Below are 27,182 nucleotides of genomic sequence, written 5' to 3' on the forward strand. Positions count from 1 at the left end.
ACACTCCTTGACTTCTACGCGATTTTACTTCTTTATATTTTGACACCCCTTTGTCAAAGTTTTGGCTCCGCCATTGCGGACAAGGGTAGCTCTGCCCCAGGTCACAATGGTGTGGTATGCCACAAAGAGATTTTTTATCTTAACTTGCTTTCTATTGTGCTGTGTTAAGATTCGTTATTTTTCTATATTAGGGTACAAAAATAAAATGATGACATAACGTAATTACTCTTGTCAATTGAGAACTTTTGCAATCATCAAAATTTGACATATTTATATAACGTAATTTTCATATGAAGGGGAGTCGCTTAACACCCCTTAGACAAGAGTAGCTCTGCCCAGGTCACTACGACATTGTATGCCACTAATAAATATTTGATCTTAACTTGCTTTCTATTGTGTTGTGTTAAGATTCGTTATTTTTCTATATTAGGGTACAAAAATAAAATGATGATGGAATTAATGAATTTATTAACGTTCGACTGAATTAAGATTCATGTGATAAACATTTTTCTTTAGTTGAAACGTACTACGAATATAAGGAAAAGTATAATTTAAATGTTGATATAGGTTTAATTAGTTGTCTAGACAAGAAGTTATTGGATATTTCTTTCCAAAATTAATCGTTTGCATTTAGAAATAAGCCAATGTTTGTGAATGAGAGATTTATTTTTATTAAATTAAAAAAAAAAACTACATAAGCATGAAACTGTGTTGACTTGCATTATGAACTATTCACACATTTCACCATGGATAAAAACATGACATTTGGTATAAAAGAAAGATTTTCAGTATTGTGATGTTTTATCTTTTATGACATGTAGATAGATTCAATAGGTAATAATACATGGTGTAAAAATTACTTACGTTGTCAGTGTGTATAAGTTAAATCCATATATCGGCTGTGGACTGGTCCATAGACAGAGATTATAACGACTCGTAAGGTGAGTGCTCTCAAGCTTCTATATTTTATCTCTTTTATTTCCTCTAATTCTATTACAAGCAGTTCACTACATCTGGAATGAAACACAGTTATACATACAACTATACATACAAGTAGTGTGACAGTCCAACCACATTTCTGATACATCTGTGGCTGTGTAGCTGCTGATATATTAGCCACATTCTCCACATACTTCACAACAAAAACTAATACACTCAAAACATGCAAGCGCTGTACAGAGTTGTGCTAACGTCACAGCACATCGATCACTAACCCGAGAGCAGAACTGTATGAAACACATGCAACAGCAAAAGTCACATAGTTTGCCACATAAGTTTGAAGCAGCGGCAAATACCATTTCTGATGTTTCATGCAACTTAGGTTCTGCTGCTTCCACAGGAAGATTGTCTGCAGTTGCCTTGGAGTTACCAAAACCAACACCGAGTGCTCGAAGGTATATGATCTTCTTGACATTCAACTGATCAGAGGCCTTCTGCATATACATTGGTTATCAATCAATACGAGAGCTTTTATTTTCATTAACAAATTCCGCTTGTAAGCTTAAAAGAATGCATTACTGTTGTTTAAACAAATCTATTCCTGAAGTTCCACAAGCACAAGAATGCTAGTTTATTTTTACACAAGTATATGTCTAGATATAATTACCTCATACAGGTCAAAATATATACTTTATGAATCAGCCGTAATTTAATGCACTTATCTACATATACTAGTGTATTTGGTATGCATGTTTTGCATACAAATACACAAATTTTACTTTAAGGAAGTGATGCACGCGAATCATAAATCACAGAAGATGGATAGTGTTAAAACCTCATAAGATGATTTTCTCTAATTTAAAGACAGTTAACCTAGTACATTGACAAACCAACCAAACTCATACCTCGTCTACTGTCTCTAATTTAGACGTCTGCTTCTCCTTTAAATTTTCAACCAAAACCAAATTGGTGTACTCTGAAGGCACCCCAGTTTGCAAGCTCAATTTTGCAACCTAGAAACAGATATATAGTTTAAGTGAGCATAATTACCATCAAGAAAAAATAATCATGATTTTCAATAGTAGAAGTAACAGTAGTGCAAGGGACTGGCGTATAACGAATATAAATCTCTTAATGTTGCAGGGATTTGCAATCACGTGATTGTGTGAAACTTCTTTATGCAGCACTATAAGAATTAAGATTCATTAGAACAGACCATCTCCTCTAGTTGCTTGCTTCCGGAAAACCAGGCATTGGCAGTTATTGTTTCAATTTGTCTCCTAGCAAAAACCTGCATAAAGGGAACAAGCATAAGTTCTAATTGTGGAAGAGTGCAGATTTGTACTTTTCCAGCAAGGTTCATGTAAGCATGCACAGACCAAAAAAAATACAAATGTGATATTTGTTTGATTAATACGGGGAATAAGAATGCTAGACAGTTCATAGAATCAACCTGTTCTCATAGTAGAGAAAACGTGTACAAGAACAGAATCCAGGTAAAGCTGGAGCACCACATACACAGAGTACTTTTTCTTATAACTTTCTCCGCAGCATAAGTAAATCAAATTAGCATTTCAGTATGGAATACAAGATGAAAGACCTTACTCTTTCCAAAGGGAAATCCTTTGCTTTTTGTACTTTGACATCGACCACAAAACTGCTCAAATCTGCTAATGTGCCTCTAACTTTAACAGAACCAGGGCAGGTCCCGATGAATCTGCCAGAGACAATTAGTGGTCTCGAAGATAACAGGTCCGGCAGATAACATGGATATAGCTGCAATAAGAACATTGATTAGAACTGTCAGATAAGCAGTACGGGGCACGTATTATACACTTTATATCATAACTATAACATGGGAAAAGAAAAATAATTAAGCAGTGTATTATTTAGTGGAAATTTTGTGAATCCGTGATATTTTGGAAGGCAACAATGGGGCATATTTATCTATTTATACTGCTTTGTACATCCTTTTCTCTCCTCAGAATAAATAAGGAATCTGAAGGTGTATATACCTCAAATGAATCAAGACTTTCCAGAGCTTCGATTTTCAGGTCTGCGAGAATAACCGATGATGTGCCATTAAGTAGTCTTTCCAGCCGAGAACTGATTGAATCTGACCATGGAAATTGATGTGAAGAACTAAAATCATAACTCGCAATTCAAACTTCTGCCAATCTGATGTGGTGTTAAATAGAAGTTAAATAATACTCTAATAACTTTATCGGCTGAGGAAAATATGAAAGTATTCCCATTCATAGTGATTTCCATTTTAAAGTGTGTCATCCTAAATAGAGAGTAAGAAACTCAAATGTAAAATAAGTCTATGAATGGATTTTTTTACAACAGTTCAGTAACCATCAGAGAGTTTCTGAGTAGGTTGTTGAAACTTGGGCAGAAAAATAAATTCTTACAAACCACATGCACTTAATTGCATCGTAGTAAACAGAAATACTAAGATGCATAATTGTTAAATTAAGCGCACCTAAATCATATGCAGCATCGTAGTAACCTCTTCCGATTTGAGCAAGCATTTGCAAGAAGTAGTGATTACAGTATAAACCTGAGAGACATAAATATAGTATTGAAAATTGCCATTGAAGCATGGGAGAGAAGTGTCATTTAAAGACGTAAAATAAAAACAAACGCACCAATGCCAAAGGTCGAAATTCGTGGAGCATTCAAGCCTCTCTTCATCAACCGTCCTCTCAAGGCTTCACAAATTTCTCTTTCATCTCCAACAGACCCATCGGTAATTAGAAAAACAAGAGGAATTGAATCACCATTTTTCGATAGCATCTCTATTGCCTGACTTGGATGAATTTGCAAGAACAGATTATGAGACTTGGGTAAATGCACCAAAAAAATGTGAAATCAAGATAATACTGCATTTTTTTAATCAAGTAAATACTACATGTCTGGAGCAACTAAAAATTGGAAAATAGAAGGAATAGAACGGTCAAATAGTTAGAGCTAATCAACATAATGATGCATCATCCACATGAACTTATTACTCAATTTATTACATGTATCTTCTACACATAGGTAGAAGTAAAAAAAAGGAAAAAAAAACGTTTTGTCACTGAGTCTACAAGGACCAAAATAGAAGTTTCTACTTAATTTTGCTTTCCAAGCAATACTCTATCTCTGGAAAATAATAAGCAGGATCATACCAGTCTGTAGTAAAGAAAAGTCATATTTCTAACCTGGTTAAGAGGCAGGGAAATGTCGGTACCTCCCTCAGCTACAAAATTTTGGTCAATCCACTGAATTGCTTTTCCAATTGACTCCTTCCCTGACGGCTCCATGGATGATGAGAACAATAAGCTTTTTCCGTTGAAGGCTATGAGGTTAAAAGTATCCGCTGGACTGAGTTTAGAGAGGGCAGCCAGTAGTGCAGACTTAACATTCTCAAGTGGCCTCCCTTGCATGCTCGCACTTATATCAACAACATATACCACTTCCTTCCTGAAAACCTAAAAATCAACAAAAGGAGAGTACATGTGCCATTTAAGTACCCAAGAGAGATAACAAACAGGTAAATAAATTCAAAAGCTGCATTTGTATATTGAAAATTTGACATATGCAAAAGTAGACATGAATTGATTATAAGGTAGTTTAGATGTCCTATAAAGCATAGATTTCAAAAGCTGCATTTGTATATTGACAATTATCGCCTATTTTTCTGATTTGGCAGGCTTAACCTGGTTCGACTGGATCTTAGCTTAATATGTATGACAAAATCAAGAACAACACTAAGCTGAACATGTGTAGTCTAACAAAACATGATATGTTTAGAATTCAAGGATCACAGGTCAAAATTACATTTTGATCAAAATCTGGATAGCATTCAAACCATTAAGTAACAAGGCTAACAAACCTTCATTGCATTGACAGTCGGTGGGTACAGATTGAAGCAAAACAGTTCTCTCTGATCAACATCAAGCATAGACACTCGGTTCAGGAGCACACTCCCAAGGATCTCACTTGAATGAACCTAAAGATATATGCAGCTATTATTGACGATTTCTGAAGCTCATCTAAATAAATGATCAATAAAAACAAAGAGTACTTCATAAAGCAGGTCCAACAGGAAGTGGTCTTACTTTGTAGGAGAAACTGAAGTCATCCATTGACCATGCCCGAACTTCACTCTCGTATAAAAATCCTAAACTACCAACCAAACGTCTTGTTTCCTGGGAAGAAAAACAAAAAGGGGTTTGTTATCAATTGTAATATTCATGACTAGATAGGTTAAAAAATGTTCACCTTTAAAGGATGACTGCAACTTCCGCATAAAATCTCTTTCCCCATACCAGAGTTCACGTTCAACCGAATCCTCTCTTTCTTGCACAATAGTTTTGCAATTGGATTGACATACCACGGGAAACTGAAAGGTATATTTAAGGAAAATTGACCATCTTGATACAGTAGTTTCTGTGACCAACTGACTTTAACGGAGAGAATAGAACCTCCAGCAACCTTGAAAGATCCAAAAGTAGACAAATATAGCCCCTTTCTTGAAACTCAACAAGGAATGAAGAAAAGATAGATAATCAATTTGGTAGTGTGAGATGGTAGTCACCTGAGGGACCTTTAATGTGTATATCCGGCGATTTAGTAAGAAGCCATCTTTAGCATTGGCTACTAAACCAGCATCTTGGGTATCATTTGATTCTATCAACAAGGTGGAATACGATCTTGATGGTGTTTCAATCTCCATACCTAGAACTGAACCCTGTGTTAGACAAATGATAGTATTTTAAGAACAACAGAATGACAAACATTGTATTTGTTTGCTAGCTAGGCTAATCAAAACTTAAACTATACAGTCAAATGCTTATATCATATAGTATTCATTTAGTTTGTTTTAATGATATGCCTAGGTCATGTAAACAGTTGGAGTGACATGAATATTTCATATATTCGAAAGGTAAGGGTATGGACATGTAAAATTTATATGTTGTCACCTTCCAATTATCCATATATGATATAAACAAAATTGGGATATGCCATAGTTTTCTTTTTTCTTTGACTATTTCTCTCCATTGCTTCAATGCCTATAATGTCAGAGAAATCTTGTTGATAGGCCAGCTTAATTGATTCTGACCAATGAGGAAATTAACTTGTTTTACTTTAGTCCATCAAGAAATCTCAGACAACTAAAAGTCTACAACCATTAAAACCTTCCAACTGATGTGTGCATAGCAAAAGAGAAACTGTGGGGCATTGCTGTCTGTCTGTTTTTTGTTCCTTTCTTTTGAGTACGAGTTAATGCAAATATACAATCGAAAAAACATTTTTTGGTACAAATGGTTACATACGAAGTAGAAAGTCACTAGTAAAACATAAAAAAGGGAAAGACGGGAAAAACATAAGTACTAGTACTACTTATATATATTCCTTAAATGCTCGTCTCTCAAGGAAGCTTAGTAGTTCAGTTAGTTGACTACATTGAGATTTGAACTTAGCACTCCTCAACCATTGAGCCATCTCAGCCAACCTCCAATCTTATGTTTACAGATAAAGGATAACTAACCAAATAACCGTCCAGACAACTAAATAGCAGGCAAATATATAATATTACGAAACAGTAAATCTGACCGGCAAAAGAAAAAGGAAGAGGAACAGAAACAACAGAACAATTTCGAGAAACAAAACCTGCTCTCCCATTGGTACAGCGATTCGACAATCGCAGTATCGGCTAGAAGCAATACAGTGCATCCGCCAAGTTCCGTTGACCGTTACAAAAGCAGTATCCATATAACAATCAACCTCCATTGCAATCCCCTGCATGTCAAGCGGAATCAACGCCGGCGGATCACAACGGCCATAAACATACGGTTGATAGCTCGGAATATCAGGATTATCCACCATCGACGGGTCCTTAACGACGGCGTACACCATAGGTGCCGTCGGCAAGTTATTAATCTCCGATGATTCTTTCTCCATTACAAGTGGCTTCGGCGGATTTTTACCGTAGTAAATTCGTTTAGTTAACTGAAGTCCCATATCTACCGACGTTGCAAACTCATCCGCCATGTTTTCCGGCGAGTTGAAAAAAACAAAGGAAAATAACAGAATCAGATGAAGCAGCTAGAAAGTGTAGTGTTGTAGTACATTAATGGAGATAGAGATATGTGGAAGATGAAAGATGAAATGAATCTTCTTGTCAGGTCTCTATTATGAATTAAATTAAAAGTTATAGTACAAATAATTATGGGAAAGGAAACAGGAGAACTTGATTAAGACATATGGAATCGTTGTGGTCAACTTTAAGACGACAAGTTAAGCATGTTCACTAATTAGGAGAGACTTTAGCATATTGTATTAATAGGTTAAACATAATGGAACCACATTCTAGTAAAAGTTATCCTCTTATAATTTTATGGAGGACATATATAACATTAAAAAATATTTTAATATATTTTATGTATCTTTAATTTATTAATATTGCAAAAAAAAGTTTTTTTTTTACTTTTTAAAATTTCATATAACACCACATAGGATGTTGGTGTTTGCTTTTGAAGTCTTGTGTGATGAAAAATAACATTAAAACTTTAAGGCTAAGTTATATAGAGTGATGGTTATATCAGTTATGGTATATGGAACAGAATATTGTTAACCAGTCAAGAACTCACATATTTAAAAGATAAAGACATTGAAGAAGAGGATGCTAAGGTGAATATGTGAACATACTAGGAGAGATAATATTAGAAAGGAAGATATCATGAAAAGATAGGAATGGTTTCAATGGTGGACAAGTTGAGAGAAGTAATGTTGAGATGGTTTGGCAGATGAAGAGGAAAAATACAAATACCTAAGTGAGGAGGTTAGAGAAGTTGACAATAATAAGCATAGACTGAAGAAGTATATATATCAGGGAGATGATTAGGCAAGACACAACACATCTTAAGCCTACTAGTCGAGGACATAACCTTAGATATGATGTTTAGAGGTCGCGGATCAGAGTAGAAGGTTAATTGGTTATTGACCGTTCTCTTGCTTTCTCTGCAGATAGACTTGGTGATCGTACTTGAATCTTCGTTCTTATCAAAAGTATTAACACTATTCCCGTAGTTATTTTTGGATTTCGATTATCACATTATTTTGTTGTCATTGTTGTTCTTTCCTTTGTATATTGTGTATTAATCTTCATTTCACGTTATTTCGTTGTTGTTACTGCTTTCATCTCTAAATTTCCATTTTCAAACTATTTGAATATGCTTTATTTTAAGCCCCGAATCTATCAAAAATGAATTTATGAAATTTAACTTTATTTATAAAATTACACTAAATTTCTTATTATTATTGTAGAGAATAAATGCCCCATTCTCAATCTTTAGAGTATGGGCATGTATTTATATAATTTTAAATATTATATTCTTAAAATTTTACACATTATTTATAATTTTATTTTTAAAAAGATATTTAAGACATTACTGCATTATTTCATATGGATTCCTACTCTGATATTAAATATCCCAACAACCAAACGACTAATGAGTAAAATATTTCAAAATATCTTTTAAGAAATAAAAAATCTTTAGAATTACAAGAAAAGGACAAGCAATTTTTTTGCTGTTATTGAATGGACAAACTACTCTAATTTACTAGTAATTTAATGAAGAAGACTTTATACACATGTAATTAAGATAAACATATTCCTCGTGTCAAATAAAGATCGATCTACAACACTCAATAATTGATGCCACTTTTTCACCTACCCGTAATTAATTGCGCAACTTGTGATATCATGCTGGTCAGTGGTCAATATAAAGTACTATAGTAATTTTTTAATTCTTGATTTTTTAAAAATTGTTTTGTTATTATATAAAGAAACAAAAACTCGTTTCCCCCATAAAATTTAAGTTATAAAAGAAAAGAATATATTTAAAATTAAAATATATTCATCTTTTATTTATTAAAAAGCTTAAATCTAACACATTATTAATATATTCATAGTATATATATGTTTTTATAACTAATTGAAAATTAAAAGTTATCGAGTTTCCTGTCTTTTTGTTGGCAATATGACACTTGAGTATTACTTTACTTTTTAGACATTTAAAAAGAATTTTTTTTTTTTCATTTTTTAGTAACTTTGTGATTCAATTTTTCACATGATATGTTTAATACTATAAGATTAAAATGTATTTAATATATTCACGTATCTCTATTTTAATAACAAAATAATTAAATGTATTTTTTTACTTTCTTAATAATGATTTGTTGTTAGAGATAAAATTATGTCATAAAAAATGTAATATGAAAACTTTATCAGTATTGTGAAAAAAAATCACATTGAAGAAGAAGATACATGGAGAAATAAATATTAGTGGGAACGAAGACAGTAGGATCGATTGGGACTTTGCCTATGACTAAAAATAGGATCTTGTGGGACTAACCTATCACTAACGTTTGTCTTTCTGTAATATATAGTATAAGAAACAAAGTACTTTTTATTTTTATTTTTTGACAAAACTGAATTATTAATTTAATTAAGAAACAAAGTATAGGCCGTTCGATGAAAATAAATCTAACGCTGAAATTCAATTGTGCCAGATATTATCACAGACATATCCTACTCTCAAGAAAATGAAATATCTGAAAACAACAAATTTACGTATTAATGGATGCATCAAATCATTATAGTAAGAGAAAGATAGGTCAACAAGCGGATCAGATCGAATATAAATAGATTGAAAAATGGATTAAATAAAAATAAATAAAATATTTAATTCATTCATAGTTAATATAAACAATATATTATTTATGGCTTTAGAAATAATTAAGCGAGGCATAAACTAAAAATGGTTACAAATTCATTTAATTGTGGATGTTTCTTTTTATCAACAATCTAATGCAATGTATATATTTAATGTAAGTCTTAAAGATCTACTAACACATTTGGTTTAAGATTGTTAACGATGATTTGTACATCCTATAAAAGAAAAATATTTACATTTGTGAAAGACACACTTGAAGAGATTAAATAAGATTCTCTTCTTTATACTTTCCATTACCATTTGTCTTCCTTTCTTCTTTGATATTCTTATATTTTCCACTCATTTTACAACAAAAACTAAAATAAGCTTAGATTGTTAAAAAACAAAAAAGAACAAAAAAAATAACAAGCATACAAATAGGTATTGATAATCCAATATTCATATTACTCATCTGAAATCTATTTTTCTAGTGGATGATATGATTCTATATTTTTTTTATTTTTTTTTTAAAAAAGTAGATCATCCTATCCATATCCATCGAGTCACGATTACTATTTCTCTTTTTCCCTTTCGTTTTAAGTATATACTTTCTTTTTAAGGGCTTGCAGTTTATTACACCAAAGGCTTTCTGTGAACCATTGAAACTATCGAGAGAGTATCAAATGTTGACGGTGATGAAGGTTGCCGACTTTCGGTGGACGTCAAAACCAACGAGTTTGATCGAATAATATAACGAGTCTAAGGTTACAGAAGTCTTCGCCAACTTTGATAGGAATAGCATTGCAAGCAAATAGAGCAGATAGCTTACCCTTAATTTCTCTCTATTAGAGTCGCGAGCTTTCTGTAGTCGGTCCTAAGGGGAGAACCTTGCTGCTTACTTGTTATATCCTTGCGTCCTTGCACGGCTCGGCTCATTCTTCGGGCCCTGCTTCTCCCTTCCCCCTCTCTCCATTTCTACCGTCCAAAACAGGCCTATGGAGTATAGCCAAGTGTTAAGACATCGATTTTTGGTACCGACATGCAAATGTTCAAATTTTATCTTACTTTTTAAGTTTGTTTTTTAAAAAAATGTCAATTTCTTTTTATGGTGTATTACTATTTAATTTCATCTTTACACATTAAATATTTAAAATTATAATATTTCAAAAATTATTTTCAATTTTTTTAACTCACTATTAAATCTAAAGAGAACAAATAAATCCAGACAGAGAGAGTAACTCACTTGTTGTTAAATTTAAATAGGATAAAATAGATCGATTCAAACGAAGAGAAAGTAACTTACTCATTGTTAAATATAAATAGGACAGATAAATTCAGACATAAAGAGTAACTACTTTTACCATCCTAATCACCAGTGAAGGTCAAGTTGACATCAGAAAGCCAAAAAAAAAAAATTAAAAAATGTGTGAAATGTGTAACAAAGAAAGTTGGGGATGGAGAAAATGAAAACAAAAAAGAAGAGGTGATGGAGAGTGGGACACATAGTTATCAATTTGTTTGTGAAATAATTGATTAATAAGAGTGGTAGTAGTTGAAAATTAAAATCATGTGATATCATGGTGCCTATATTTTTAGATTTGATAAGAGTAGAAATCAAAATTATTGGAGTGGGGGGGACCTATAGTATAATTATATGTTCCCATTATAATAAAACTAAGCATAACGTATGATGAGGGAGAACCACAAGGAGTGGGTATATTTGACCCATTGAAATTAATTATTTGTCCTATATATTCATGTGAAACGATCAATCATACAAATCCTAGGATAAATTTAGATGCTGATCAATAGTCATCCTACTATGTAAAACAGTTTTTGAAATTTTTATCTGAGTTTATTTTTGGATGGAATATTTATATATAGATTGTCATGAGGCTCACATGTCAATCGTTATCGTGTGAGGTTTTTGTTTCGAAGTGTTTGATTTTATATTTTAATAGACATCAAGGGCTCAAGTCCATCTAGCTGGTTCTTTTTCTTCTTTCTTTTTTTTCTACCCAAAAATGCGATATATTAATTCATTATAGACATATAACATGTCCAAAAAGGATCGTTTACAATCCAGCTGGTTCTTTTAGTAATTGCAACATTTGACATTTGGGTCAGTGGACCACAAATGACTTTAAACTCTCTCCAAAATTAACCCAACTGTACATATTCCCTGGAAAATATCACACCCAAGAGCCACTGGGGGCTTACAAAAATAGTATTCCCTTCGTCTTAATTTAAATGCCTTATTTTGATTATGCACGAAATTTAAAAAATAAAGAACAATTTTTAAATTTAATGATCTTAAATTAAAAATATACAATTGTACATAATCTTTTCAATCTCATGATTTTAAACTGAGAGAGTAACATTTCCCCAAACCATGACAAAGGGGAAAAAAGTGAAGATAATGATAATAAGATTAAGGTAATAGTATTATAATCTCATGTTAGAATTTCATACAAGTTAAGTTTTTCTCAATTAGAAGCGCTAAAACACTTATTGGAATTTCATTCGTGGGGGGTTCACTTCTCGAGCACTAGTATAATGTGATAAATTTCACTTGTAACAACAACACACTCTGCTTTTGATTATTTTTTTTTGTATTTTATTTATTTTTGTCTAAATATATATTTCGCACTAAAGAGTGGTTAAATGTTGTTTAGTTTTGAGATAGTGGCTAATTTTTTTATAAACATTTATACGTAAATAAATAATTTATTTTACCATATTTTCTAAAATTCTCTACCATTTGAAAAAATTACAAAAATCCCTATTCTCGGATACATCACTTTACGTGATATATTGGTCGGATACATTACTTTACGCAATGTATCGGGACGTATGCAATGTATCAGGACGTTGAGTGATGTATCTGAAACCAAGACGCAATGTATCAGGACATTTTGGGATGTATTCGGATTCCACCAAATTTAAGAGTTTTTTGTAAATTAGAAAAGAGTAAGAATGAAATGTAATTAACTCTTAATACTATGAAATTTGTGTAATTAAATTCCTTTTTAATCAACGGTGTAAAAGTGGGTATTTGAACATTTCTTTCGACCCAGTTAGGCCCAGTTGATGATCCACTTAAGTTGGGCTCTATTCCATCTGAGAAGAAGTAGGTTCGGCCCACTTTAAGTTGGGACTTAGGCCCATTATACGGAGGCTTCCTCCACATTTCAAACCTACATTTTACCGATTGTATCAAAATGCATTTTTATAAGGAAAAATTATGCAGTACGGCAAACATCTTCTACGTAATTAGTAAAATCCAAACTGATCAAAGATATCGAAAATGTCCAAAGAAGCATGTAACAAAGCTCTTTTCCTTTCTCATTGAAGTATGCAATGAGGAATCGAAAGAATGAGACCCAATTCAACTATGTGAATAAATCAAATTATTTTTTTCGTTAGTTTACCGATTGTAACTGACTATCATGTCCAGCGAGAGACTTTTTTTATAATAAAAATGTTTTAAGATTCATATAATATCTCCTTTATTAGCCTTTACTTCTCATTTTTATTTCTCGAATAAAAGGAATCATGAATATTCATGTTCATATATAATAAAATTTACAAAGGTTTTAACGACATAGTATTCGGAGATCTCTTCAAAATTGATCTCCACTTCATTTTTTGATTGATTAAGTTCATAATTACTTTACTATTTATAATTAAACATAATTTTCATTTTATTTTGCCAGCCGAAATGAAATAAACATACGAGTGATGATTGATCGGGAGAATTCGACTAACCATATTGAAAAGAAGAGAGAGAAATATGATATTGTTTATTAAAACTATTTTGTAATTGTAATTTTTTCTTATTCAGTTTGATATCCGCATTGAAGTCTGACTAATTCAAATTCACACCGCGTAAGGCCCTATTCAAGGAGAAATAGTTCTAACCAAAGATTTTTTCATATCAGGACTTAAATCTAAACTCTTAACTACTAAACTAAATCTTTAACTTGTGTCAAGAGATATCAATACTCATATATATATATAATAATTAGTGACTTCTCTATCACTAAACTAAGCCTTTTAAAATTGATTGTAACTGCACTCCGAAATAAACTAAACGTTAACAAAGAAACCAAACATAATTTAACAAAACTAATTTTACATCCCTAATATTACTTCCCGAATCTGTTCCAATTGTCAAACCAACTCCTGCGGCCGAGTCGGTTTATTTAGTCTACTTTGGGCGTAATTTTATTCCGCAAAATCCACGTGTCCAGAAATTAAATAAAACCATCGTTGTCAAGGATTTTATTTTTTTTTGTAATCCGAAAAATTAAGAAGGTCCCAGTTTATGTACGCAAATTCTAAATCATAATAATCCGATACAAGTTTCGTTTCAGTTTGAAAGAGATAGTCCACTTCCCATTTAAGCTATCAACTTTATTTAATTTGTCAAAATTCCGATACTTTACTTTTGTTCTCCAAGTTTTTGAGTTCCTTACAATTGAAGTAATCATCCCAAGATTCAATTTTTTCTGCTACAATCGATCTCCACAGGTTCCTTAATCTAATATCACCCTTTCAATCCATTCTTTAATCACCCTAATTGATTTATTCTGTCTCTTAAATTATTGGATTATAGTACTGTTTTTTTAATCTGTTAGATGTTCACCATGTTCAGGTTAATTTCCGTTACTTATTAGTATTTGATTTTTGAGGATGGTTACGGTTAATGATAGGGAAAAATGAAATCTTTATTGGAAGAAAAGTTTGTTGATGTAGTAAAAGAGATTGTTTTCTTAATATCTAGGGTTTTACTTTTTCCAAACAAGGGGTTTTGCCATTTCTTAGAGAAAAAAATGTTCTTTTACGTCTCTTGTGTTACTTTATTTAGTGAACACATAATTAGAAACTTACATTGTGGTGCATTGGTACTATGTCTTGATGTTTTGTTGTCATTTTAAGAAACAGTCTATCTACCTCACAAAGGTGTAGGGGTAAGGTCTGCATACATCTAACTCTCACCAGACCCTCAGTTGTGGGATTACACTGGGTTGTTGTTGTTGGTTCTATGTCATTCAGCAAAGATGAGATTTTGTTTTTGTTATAAAGAGATTGTATTGAATTCTAATGAATTTTATCTGTATTTGCTATTAAAAACTAGGTTTCGGAAACTGATGGCGACGGCAACTATCGCCACTGCAGCAGGTGCTGCTGCGCTATTGTATTATACGTTAAATAAGAAGTTGCAATCTTCTCCAACAACAGATGACGATGATGATGAATGTGGCAGTAGTGGCCAAGATCATGCTCTACTAGGAGTTAATAGGGTTTCCAATAGACTTATACAGGCCCCTGCTACATGGTTGGAGACAATTGCAACATTGTCCGAGACTCTTAGATTTACTTACTCGGAGACCCTGGGCAAGTGGCCTATTGGGGATTTGGCTTTTGGCATCAGTTTTCTTTTGAAGCAGCAGGTAATCATGAATCAGTTATTTAGTTTGTTCCCAGTAAAGGCATTGGGTTGATGTGGAAGTGTTTTATGCAATCATATGTTTAAGCAAATATGCAAATAATTGCACTATGTTGCCTCTATGTTGGAAAGGGGTATATAACATGAATGTAGTATGCAAATAATTGCACCATGGGAAAAAATAAGGGGAAGAAGATGTTAGATCAAGTAGCTGTTTGTCAACGTCCAATATAGAACACCTGTAAAAAAAAATTGTTCCTGTTTCCAATAGATTTTCACATTCCTTTCTTTCTAATTTTGGATCTTGTTGGTTGCTTTTCTGAGACTGAACTCAGGGTTCTATCCTTTTTTTTTCATTTCATTTTCTTTTTAATTATTATGTATTTAAAGCTTTATTGATTCTTTACTTATTTATTTCTTTAATTCATAATAACTAGTTCCTAGTCCCTCCAATTTCAGTTCTTGTTACAGCAACCTTTATCTTTAAAACAATAGTCGTGTAAGCTTGGTAGACTGTGACCATCATACAACTAAATACTGTAGGCTCAAGGAGAAAAGTGCCTCGAGAGGGCTCCCTCCTTTTGATTGTTACTTCTATGCTTTTTGCATTAGATTTTTTTACCGCAGCTATTAGTTTCTCCAGGAAGGTGTCATTTTAACTTAATTGCCCAACAGTGAACTATCAAAACTTATATTGGTCTTATGTTGTTTTCAATTATGTCGTGTTAGTATCCACCTTGATTTTGACTTAGGACTAACTTACCGAGCTTGGTCACTAAGTAGGTTCATGTAATGTCTGCAGGGAAACATACATGTTAGTAGCATATTCTGTGTTGAAGACAGTGCCCAGTTAAAAGGTTCTGATATTGCTGCAGAGCTTAAATGCCTCTTGCACTTGTTGACAGTTTGTTGGCATTTCTCCAAAAAACCTTTCCCATTATTCTTGGAGGAGACAGGCTATTCCCAAGAAAGTGTACTACTACAAGAACCCAAAGCTGGAGTAAGTCGCGTCCGAAATTCTCAAGCTCCGACTTAAAATATGTATTCCTTTCTTCTAAATGCACAAATTTTATTATGCAGATTCTGAAGCCAGCTTTTACAATACTCGCAGACCACCGATCAAGATCTTTCCTCCTTGTAATACGTGGAACTCATAGTATTAAAGATACTTTGACAGCTGCTACTGGTGCAGTTGTGCCTTTCCATCACACTATGGTACATGAGGGAGGAGTTAGCAATTTGGTGTTAGGCTATGCACATTGTGGAATGGTGGCGGCTGCTCGATGGATTGCAAAACTTGCAACGCCTTGTCTTCTTAAAGCTCTTAGCATTTATCCTGAATACAAACTTAAGGTGCTTGATATTTAAGTCTCATTTTTCCTTCTTTCATGGTTGCTTCCTTTTTCTGTTTTTATCTTGGGGTTGGAGGTTTCTCTCTGATTTTTTTAATTGAAAATTTTAATCATATCGGGTGGATCTTTTCCATTGCAACCTGGTATATTTTTCATGTGACTAATTCTCTATTTTCTTGATTCCCCAGTAATTTGTTTGTATTCTTTTTTGGACTTTGTTGCTCTTTATCCTTCTCTTTCTCTTGGCATGCATCTGCATCTCTATTGATTTTATTTGGGGTGTGAGTTGCATGGAGGGTAGGTCTGCTATTCCTTTCCAATTAGTGTGTATATGCCCTATTTTATTAGGGGATTTCTTGCAAATGCCTTCATGGTGTTTTTTGGTTAATTACCTTGTAAAATTGATCTTCTTTTGGCGCACAGATTGTGGGACACTCCTTGGGTGGAGGAACTGCAGCTATTTTAACTTATGTACTTCGTGAGCAGAAGGAACTGTCAACAGCTACCTGTGTAGCATTTGCTCCAGGTATCATATATAATTTTTGTTAACTTATGCATACAATCTGGAATGTTCTAATTTGACTCTAGTCATCTGCCTATGATTGTATGCATGTGCTTAAATATATATATCCACATTCTACCATTTTGTTCACTTGTCATCAGTCGTTCTCACTTAACGAAATATCCTTTGCAGCTGCCTGTATGACATGGGAATTAGCTGAATCGGGGTGTGAATTTATTACCTCGGTAATCAATGGAGCTGATTTGGTCCCTACATTTTCAGCTGCTTCAGTGGACGATTTGCGTTCTGAGGTTAACTTCTGGATCTACTTAACAGAATTTCTGTGGCTGCTTTATGTGCAAATTGGTGCTTTCTGTTGGTGTCTTTTCCTTCTTTGGTAGGTTACTAGCATATTTGGTTTTGTTGCTGGACTAGCAACCTGTTTCCTTGGTTGGTGGACTAGTATGTTTTGCCCTGATGTTGGACGTATCTTGCACTTCAAACTTTTGGTTGTCATGTTTGGGTGAATATGAATTTGAATACTAGTCACAGTTCTTTTTCCAGTTATTCTTCTTTCAATGGAATCAATTGTCTGAACTATGCAGCCGGAGAACCTTTTATGGTATACCTTAGACAAGGACTCTCTCCCAATGCATGCATCATAGAGATACAAGAGTTAGCAAATATCACTCTAATACTACATCCTCTAGCCAGATGATGTTGGTCTTATCTTCTAATCCATCCTATTCTTGCTAGCCGACCTTAATTAGTTCAGGGTTGATGCATTGTTATTCATTGATTGATTGATGTGTTTGTCTTATATTTGCGTTTTGGTGTAAGATCCATTTAGATTAGTGTCTGCTGTTGCTTTCTAAACTTCTAGAGGATTCAGTTTTTGGCCTAAATCTCGTCTATTCCACCTTTGGAGAAATTGAGTTAATTCTCTTTGGTATATATTGGTATAGTTTGACATGGTGATCTTGATTGTCAAGTTTACACACCACTGATGGTTCAGAGTAAAGGGTTCTGATTATGATCCCTTGTGTTGCTACTATGTGCGTAGTTTTCTTAATAGCGTCTGGAAGCTTGTTCTTTTTACCAACATTGCACCTCTGCTTCTAACACTTCATTAGTTTTAAGGTATGGTCTTTCAAGAGGGGATTGTTCTTTTCATGTTGCAGGTGACAACATCTGCTTGGTTGAACGATCTAAGAAATCAGATTGAGCATACTAGGATTCTTAGTACTGTTTATCGTTCTGCATCAGCCCTGGGGTCTCGTCTTCCATCTATCGCCACTGCTAAAGCTAAGGTTGCAGGTGCTGGTGCAATACTGCGGCCTGTTTCCAGTGGTACACAGGTGTGACAATAGTTTACTCTGTTATTTCAGTTCTCCCTTACATTGTGAAGTAATGTAGCTGTAATATAGTTTGGTTATGAGTGAACTTGTCTGACGATTTGGTTGACCAATAATCAAGAGAACCTGTTTAATAGTCAGTTCACTTAAGGTGATGTCTGTAATATGTAGGATGGGACAATAGGGTGGTGCTGTAGAGTTTCTTGCTCTGATTATTTTGTATCTTGCACTCTGTTGGAGTCATTTGACCATATTTATCAGTCGTCGAGGTGAATTGGTGATTGACATTGGCAGTGATCCGTAGGTTGTCATGAAGAGAGCGCAAAGTATGGCCCAGGCAGCATTGTCACGACCTGCCATGCAACTGTCATCATGGTCATGCATGGGTCCAAGACGTCGATCCACAGCTATTCAGGTTAATTCTGAAGAACGGCAAATCTCCTGTGGAACTTCTTCCGGTGAAAATTCTGAAACATTCATTGTGGAATCCAAGGAGACAAGAAGTTCGACTGTGATGGAACTTCCTATATCTTCAACCGAGGGAGTCACGTGGAACTTGGAAATTGATCAATCTTTTGCAGATGGGATTAATATCCATACTAGCCTGGATCCCGATCTTGATGATAGTGAACATGGACCTGAAGACCGAATGACAGAAGTTGAGATGTGGCAACAACTAGAGCATGAACTGTATGATCAGTCTGAAGGGGAAACTGATGTCGCGAAGGAGATTAGGGAAGAAGAAGCAGCGGCCATTGCAGAGTCAGGTCAGAGCTCAAGTGAAAACTCTGTTCCAAACACAAAGGAGGTGCACAGATTCTTTCCTCCTGGAAAGATAATGCATATTGTTACTCTCCTCTCTGAGGAAGTCGATCATGAAAGTGGCAGCGATACATTGAGTGAGGACCATAACCAACCCAAGGATACAAAGGTTGGTATCTTTCTCACTCCGAGATCATTGTACAGTAAAATAAGGCTGTCACAAACTATGATCAGTGATCATTTCATGCCGGTTTATAGAAGGCAGATAGAGAAACTAATTAGGGATCTTGAGAACAACGATGCTTGTGACAAATCAATGGAATCTGAGGTTCAGTGTCAGTGATGGGATATTGGTTTCGTATGGCATGAAAGAAAAACTCGAAACCAGGCCCTTGTCGATTGTATCGTAGCAATTTTTGTTTCTTTCAATTTTCATGATTGTAGAGCTCGGGGTCAATGGATGCAGCCTAGTCAGGGGTTGCTTACTGATGAGTTTCTCTTTAGCTAAACCTTGACACAGCCTTGAAGGTGTTTAGATTGATGTATATATCTTGGAAGAGTTTTTATTCTTTAATAGAACATTTTGTTAGCATAAGATTTAAATATTAGATACAGGAGGCAAGGTGTTTAAATCAGCCAAAAGTTTCGTTACCCTCCGTTTATTTTTTACTTGTGACACATTTCTTTAAAAGTACTAATAAATAAAATGACAGTTTTACTTTTATCATTCATTGAATATAATAAATTCAATGTTTTGAAAAATGGATAGTATACATAATAATAATAATAAAGGTAAAATAGTAAATTATTTTAAATTAGATAAATAAAAGTGAACATGTATTTTTAATATAATGGACAAGTAAAAAGAACGGAAGAACACTTTTACTTGGATTGTGATCAAGTGATGATTGACTTAAGAGCAACATGCAATCATGTTTAGCAATTATTGGTGTGAATTTTCCATCAAGCAACGTTTATAATTGTAACAATGTGAACCCCACTGCTTCATTAATTGTGATTTACATCTCAAATTTCCCTTGTTATTGAGTGCAATACTTGGTCAAAATGTCACCACTGCTCAAATGTTGTGGGTCCTAGAATTAGTGAATTATCTGTCATTTTTCAACCATGTCTTTTTTTAATATCACTGTTTTAGAATTTTATTCGTGAATTTTGAAACTTCAAGATATTGACTATTTTTAAATTATGAGAACTAAAAAATAATTGTTTGTGAATTTTAACCTCATTGTATATAAAAAGTATTCCAATAAGAGAATATTATATCGTGTGGTTTAGATCTGACATAATTTGCAACTTGCGTGAGAGAGGTATATACCTCCCATCTTATCTTATGGATATATATGGAAGGATTTAAGTTACATATGAATTATGATAGGTTGTAGAAATTTTTGTTTCCTTACATTAAATCATATAGAATGGTAATATAATCATCTAGAAACAAATTGCATTTGCGCAACTCATTTGCTTATTGAAATAATATTTTGTTTTAAATTAAGTGACAATTTCAACTGCAAATTGAGGCAAAACATCTCCTTTTTATTTTTATTTTTATATATATCTTTTCTTTTTCTGAAATATTAATAAGAACAGGGCAATAGTGTACAAAAAAGTGTGAATTAGTATGTCTGTGTTTTCATGTCAATCATTAATTTCTTGTCCTATAAAAGACATGTGAGTGAAGGTTGAATTGAATCATAGAAGAAATAACTCATGAGATATTTCTGGAAGGTACACTAATAAATACTCCATCTGTGGGTCATTTCATTTTTATTGACTAACTTGTTATCCCAATTAGTCCCCCACATCTTCCTAATCTATTTGTTTGTTCTTGACATTTAATTTTGGAAAAATTACAGAAATCTCATCTTTTAGTTTACTTATTACCATTATCCCCTATAAGTATTACAAATCTCCAAAATCCCTTATTTTTGCGCATCAGATTAATGTATCAACGCTTATATTATTGTATCTCGCGCATCAGATTAATGTATCAATTCTTATATTATTGTATCTCGCACATCAGATTAATGTATCAACGCTTATATTATTATATCTCGCGCATGTATCAACGGTTATATTATTATATCTCGCGCATCAGATTAATGTATCAGCGCTTATAATATTGTATCCGTTTGAGGGATTTCTGTAATTATAAACTTTTAAGGGATAAATTGTAATTTTGCCTTAAACGTATGTGATTTCTGTAATTTGCCCTTTAATTTTTTTCCTTTTTAAGTAAGCAAACTTTTGACACGAGAAATCGTAATAGCTTAGTTAATTGACTATCTGAGCTTTAATTTTAATAGTGAGAATTTGATTCCCCACATTATAATCCTTTCTATTACGGCGGCCTACCCCCAATTATTATTATTATTATTTTAAAAAAATAAAATAAAATAACTTCTAACATAATTTATGATGAACTATATAGATGAAAATTGTCAAGTTATTTTCCGAGAAAAGAGTTATTGTCTATCATTGACCAGCTCTTTTGGTAGAATTAAGAACATACAATAAACTTGGCATTTCGTTTATTTAACTTGTATACGTTATAAAGATAATCTAATTTAACGTAATTACTAAGTAATTAGTTTATCCTTGGCCTAACTATATATTAACAATGAATCGGAATAGCTGGATATTGGCCATTTTTTTGAATTTATTAATCGATTTGTTTGATTAATTAAATTATTATGTAGTTTGATAAGGTAGAGTGTGATCGTATAGATGAAAATGACAAAGCACGTGGAAGGAGAACCACATAAAAGAATAGGGTCTATTAATAATTAATGAATATTGATAAATTCATGAATATGATATATAGGGTCAATAAATTAAAAGAATGGACATATGTTAAATCTTACTCAATATATTGCAATTTAGAAGTTTCTGGATGAATTTAAAGAAATGATATATATATATATATATATATATATATATATATATATATTGTCTCAGTAGTTAGTTACCACGTGTCTCCTATCAGTTTCAATATTATTGTTCCTTAATTTTGGCTAATATATATATACTAGCTCATGAACTTTATTTTTCTACTAGTAAAGAAAGCCCGGGCCAACATTAATAAAGTTATATTGTTACTCTCTCCGTCCCATATTAGATGAGAATCTTACTAAAAATATTTTTTTCATATTATTTGAGCACTTATTAAATTAGGATAGAATTAATTAATTCTTTTCCATTTTATCCCTACAATTAATATGACCATTCCTATATTGTATGTGTATTTTTTGTAACTCATTTCAATGTGCATTGATATAAACAAAGGGCAAAATGGTGAAGTCTTCCAATGTATTAATGATTTCTTAATCACCGTGTAAAGTTGGAAGTGCCCATCTAATATGGGATGGAGGGAGTACAGTTTATGTATTGTTATAAAATTAGTAAAGATTGTTATAATATATTTTGCTCATAAGTGAGCTAATATAGAAACTTATTTGTCATTTGTCTTTTTAATTTCAATTTTAAATAGCAAATAAATGTAGCGATAAGATTGAGGGTAGAAATGAAGCATATCTTTCTAAATTTAAGTAAAAATAAACAGAGTAGAAGTAACATTAGGGTTATCGATAGGACGATTCATTCAGTTATTTTAAAAAAAATTATATCATTCAATTTTTTGGCTATTTTATAATGTATAACCAAAATTAAAATTTTAAAATTATCCCAATCCTAATTTATGTGACAGAAGCAGTACAAAAATTAGTCTGTTTTTTGTTGTCTTGTAGATATTTTAAGTTATTATTTATTGTAAATTATAGTACTTTTTATTAAAGTTTTTAATAACATATGTTACTTTTTATGTTTGAGAGTTAAACCAACTTTTTTTTATATGTGTTTTGTCCTTTTCCATTTTGAAAAATCAATACTCTCTCCATTTTATTTTATATGTCATTTCTTTTTATAAATATATTGGTTATTCCCTCTTCTTATATAGTAAAACACATGTTGACTTGTGGTGAATACTTATTCCCTCTTCTTATATAGTAATATATAGTATATATTGTCTCAGTAGTTAGTTACCACGTGTCTCCTATCAGTTCCAATATTATTGTTCCTTAATTTTGGCTAATATATATATATTAGCTCACCTCATCAAAACAACTTTGATGGACTCTAATGACTAAAGATAACGACATTCTTAAACAAAAGAATAATGTCTTCATTTTATGATTATATATATAGGTAGACACAAATTTCAAAAGAAATATAGATTACATACAACAAGTTTTCCTAAAAGTTATAGTTTTTAACTTGTTATAACGTGTATATATCAGGACGGAGATATGATATTATAAGAAATTCATTTATATTTTATTTGTTGAAAATCTACATGGTATATATAACGTTAAATTACTCTTAATTTTATGTGTATAAAAAATGTTGAATCTTCTTAGCTTTTTTCTAGATTTATTTTCGTTATATTGTATTTTTTTTTAATACAAATTTTGAATCCAATATTATTTATATATTGTATAAGATTGAATGGTCACGAAGTTTAAGCGCATATTCCGCATTTTATGCGCTAATTTTTTTTAAAAAAAGTTTCTCTATGATCGTATTAGGTCACTCATTACAACCATGACATGCTTTGCATATGATTTTAAAATGAATAAAAACTATAGTGTTCATCAAGTAATTAGATATTAGAAAATTGCACACTTGAAACATTAAATATATATAAAATAGTAGTGCATCAACCAAACAGTCTCATTCTCATTCATGCTTACGAAGAGTTTATAGTTATTGAGGTATTAAATTTCTAATTTTGGATTAAACTTTGAAAGAATAAGTATCAAAACAAGAATAAAACCTATGACTAGTCTTAAACTAAATATAAAGAATACGTCATAAGATATGCAGAGGCAACTTTTGATTAGAAAAGGTTTCTTCTCATCTTTTAACAAAAAAATAAACTAATTCCCACTTGGCATAAGCAAAATACATATATGTAACTAATTTGAAGCGTGGATGACATAATAATAAATATGGATGCCCAATATTAGTTAAGCGACCAAATATTAGATCAATCAAACTTAGAGACCGCATAAAGAGAATTTAACTCTATAATAATTCACCTCCTCAATCAATTTGAAAAATTTAAAACATACTTCTTTTTTAATGATGGATTAATTTATCCACTTATTGACAAAAGTCATGAGTTCACTACTACTTCTATATTATTAGTAGTATCTCGTTTATTTTTTCGTTTTTCTATATTGGTAAAAACAAAACACTCAATTATGTGTATAAAAGAAAAATTGGTGTCAAGGAATGCAGTCACTGATCGACAAGAAAAGAAAAATCAGATCCCATGTTAGCTATATTTGTCCTCATCTAATAATTGGAAGAAGAAGACTATGGATTCAGAGACTTTATGTTCTTTAATTTATAACTTCTATATTTAGCTAGTTGTTTCTTTTATATCATTTGTAATACGATCCAATATATATAAGTTGTAAGTTGAGCCTTGAAACACAAGACATTTGAAGTGAAAATTAACTAACTAGGAGAACATATATATAGGTATAGGCCCTCTTGAGATATTTTTATGAATAGTTGCATAAAAATATTTGATTTGTATGCATGATGGACATATATCTATTCTTCTATCAAATGAAATTGACAAAAGAAGCGTGAAACATGAAAAGGGGGAGTAATTAATATGTCCTAGTCTAAACACATAGCCATGTGAATTGATGCATAAAATGTCTTATTAGAGCATTCCCTTTCATTTCCCTTTGGGTATGACCTACGTCCTACTTAAACATTAAAGATGATTAAAGATGAGAGGATGCTTTCAAATTTATTAGCACATTTTTTCTTGTTTTCTTTTATTTATTTATTTGATTAATTATGATATGGTATTTAATTAATTAATAGATTTATTAATCTAACTAATCTTGTTGATTCTTTTTTTAAAATCTAACTAATCTAGTTTTGCGACGTAGAAAGTTTACTATGGGAGTTTTAACACTTTCTACTAAATGTGACTCTATTTCTAATGATTGAATTCCAGACTTCTGATTTAAAATAAAGAATTTTATACATTTTCATTGTATATCGATCCTTGCCGAAGAAACCTCTTACTCTTTGGATTTTATTTATTTTTTGACTCTATATATGTGATCACCTAATATCTTTGAGGGTTAACTAAACTCTAGTTAGATCATAGGACACATGTTTATTTCTACAACAATTATAAATTCATTGTAATCACACAAGTAAGTATGATGAGGGATACATATGACGTACACATAGTCACATACCTTACTCCTACTTTTATAGGAGACGGTTTATTTTTAACGGACCCTTGACAACTCTTTTTTTTTATTTAGAGTTAAAATTGACAATGTGAACAAACTGACACACACAATGTTAATTCTTTTCAAACTACACTATAATATTTCTTTTCTGCCACATTGCTTCTATAATTTTAAAAGCATTGACCATCGTAGGCTTGTAGCTCATAGTTCGACGTGTAGGTTTGGTGAGTTCCTTTTTTCCTATTATTTTGGTAACTCTTTTTTTCTTATTATTATATTATTTTTAAGTGGGGGTCGTTTTCACAATTATTCCTCCCACACCCCCTTCATTCAAACAAATAAATAAAAAAAAGATAGATGAGTTTGTTTGTTCACTTGGTCCATGCACTACAAGTAAAATAAAAAATGAAAGATATATGAATGTGAGTCGTCTAATGGTCATTATCATTCAGGGTATATTATATTGTATGTCACATTCCCAATTTTCTCTTGGCTTATAAAAATAACAATATTGCCTAAGTGGTCAACTTTTGTAGCGTAAAATTCACTCTTTTTTCTATCCAATAATTTACGACTCCAGCTGGACACACAGTCATCCACCATTAGTCCACGACCAATGGGGCTAACCTTTAGGGGTCATTTGGTGTGAGGGATAATACCAAATAGTCCCGGGATTAAATTATAGTACCGCTTATTTTGTTGTTTGGTTGGCAAGTTCGGGATAACTTATCCCGGGATTAATAATTAGTACCGGGATAAGTTATCCCTCTCCTTGGGTGGTATAGTAATCCCGGGATAACTTATCCCGGGATAAAATAGGTAAATGACAAAAATGTCTCTTTCAACCCTTTTGTTATATCACTTTTTACATTAATGAAGGGCATTTTTGTAAACAAATAAATTGTTCTTAAAATTTATTATTTTGAATACAACAAACCAAACACTCAATAAAAAATAATCCAACACAACTTATCCCATCATAACTAATCCCAACATAACTTATCCCAACATAACTTATCCCATCATAACTCATTTTCAAACCAAACGACCCCTTATACTATAGCAAAATACAAAATAATTTATCAGAGCAAAAAAAGTCATTTCTATTATTTTCTTCGTCTAAATTTAAATAGCTTACTCTTTTTTTTTCTTCATCCGCCTCAAAGAAAATATCTATTTCAATATTTTAAATGGCTAATTTAAGATTACAGAATTTAAATATTTTTTATGTTTTAAATTTCGTGTCTAGTCAAAGTAAAATACTTGAATTGAGACGAAAAGATTATTCTTTTTCATCTACCAGGTCAGACTAAATTCTGATTCCGTCGACGAGTTGGCATTATTGGCGCATGATTTAGCGGCGGCCACCTAGTAAATCAGCTTTCCGCTTCCAGCCTAGCACTAGCCTTGTTGGAATATATTGTTCAATCAATGAGTTGATTATTGCCTCATTTGAGAAAATTTTGTGTTGTTCGAATTCTTTAAAAATGATGTTAGACATGTTTTGAATTTTTAAAAATTAATGCATTTTAAAAGATTAGACATGAATAGTTAGATATAATAATAATTTTGAAGAGTCCAAACAATATAACAGAAAAGTAAAAAGTAACAAATTGCAAAGCATACAAAAATAATAATAAATACAAATCACAGAAATAAGATGTTTTGCTTTGCTTTCAAGTGTTAAAATACTTACCATCAAAGATTGTGGACTTATGAAGGTGATATTTAGGAGCCGTTGGGCCATAGATTTTTCAAGTAATATTTAGGAGAAAAATTGGCAAATAGTGTTTGTCCATACAATTTA

At 32.2% G+C, this 27,182-nt stretch overlaps 2 protein-coding genes across 4 annotated transcripts; one reads left to right on the top strand and one right to left on the bottom strand.

The window, feature by feature from the left end:
• Positions 1-973: 973 nt before the first annotated feature.
• Positions 974-7,128, bottom strand: LOC125820614 (uncharacterized). Of its 3 annotated transcripts, none has more exons than XM_049500028.1 (13): positions 6,601-7,128; positions 5,525-5,677; positions 5,209-5,421; positions 5,046-5,135; positions 4,820-4,936; positions 4,146-4,415; positions 3,591-3,747; positions 3,425-3,502; positions 2,955-3,055; positions 2,545-2,715; positions 2,156-2,230; positions 1,845-1,952; positions 974-1,418 (listed from the first exon to the last, which is right to left on the bottom strand). In XM_049500028.1, the coding sequence occupies exons 1-13, from the start codon at positions 6,979-6,981 to the stop codon at positions 1,113-1,115; spliced, it is 2,220 nt and encodes a 739-aa protein (XP_049355985.1). In that variant the 5' UTR covers positions 6,982-7,128; the 3' UTR covers positions 974-1,112. The 3 variants fall into 3 exon arrangements, with proteins under 3 accessions (XP_049355985.1, XP_049355983.1, XP_049355984.1); XM_049500026.1 differs by having other exon boundaries at positions 974-1,433; XM_049500027.1 differs by having other exon boundaries at positions 974-1,430; positions 6,601-7,127.
• Positions 7,129-14,005: 6,877 nt separating this feature from the next.
• LOC125820616 (uncharacterized) lies at positions 14,006-19,477 on the top strand. Its single transcript, XM_049500030.1, has 8 exons — positions 14,006-14,180; positions 14,788-15,103; positions 15,902-16,099; positions 16,180-16,452; positions 16,875-16,977; positions 17,146-17,264; positions 18,135-18,311; positions 18,613-19,477. Exons 2-8 carry the CDS (start codon positions 14,801-14,803, stop codon positions 19,411-19,413), a joined length of 1,974 nt encoding a protein of 657 aa, XP_049355987.1. The 5' UTR covers positions 14,006-14,180; positions 14,788-14,800; the 3' UTR covers positions 19,414-19,477.
• The last annotated feature ends 7,705 nt before the right edge of the window (positions 19,478-27,182 follow it).

Source organism: Solanum verrucosum, unplaced genomic scaffold (assembly GCF_900185275.1).
Source record: "Solanum verrucosum unplaced genomic scaffold, falcon-dt-bn FXZP01000117.1, whole genome shotgun sequence".
In the NCBI taxonomy this organism is placed as follows: domain Eukaryota; kingdom Viridiplantae; phylum Streptophyta; class Magnoliopsida; order Solanales; family Solanaceae; genus Solanum; species Solanum verrucosum.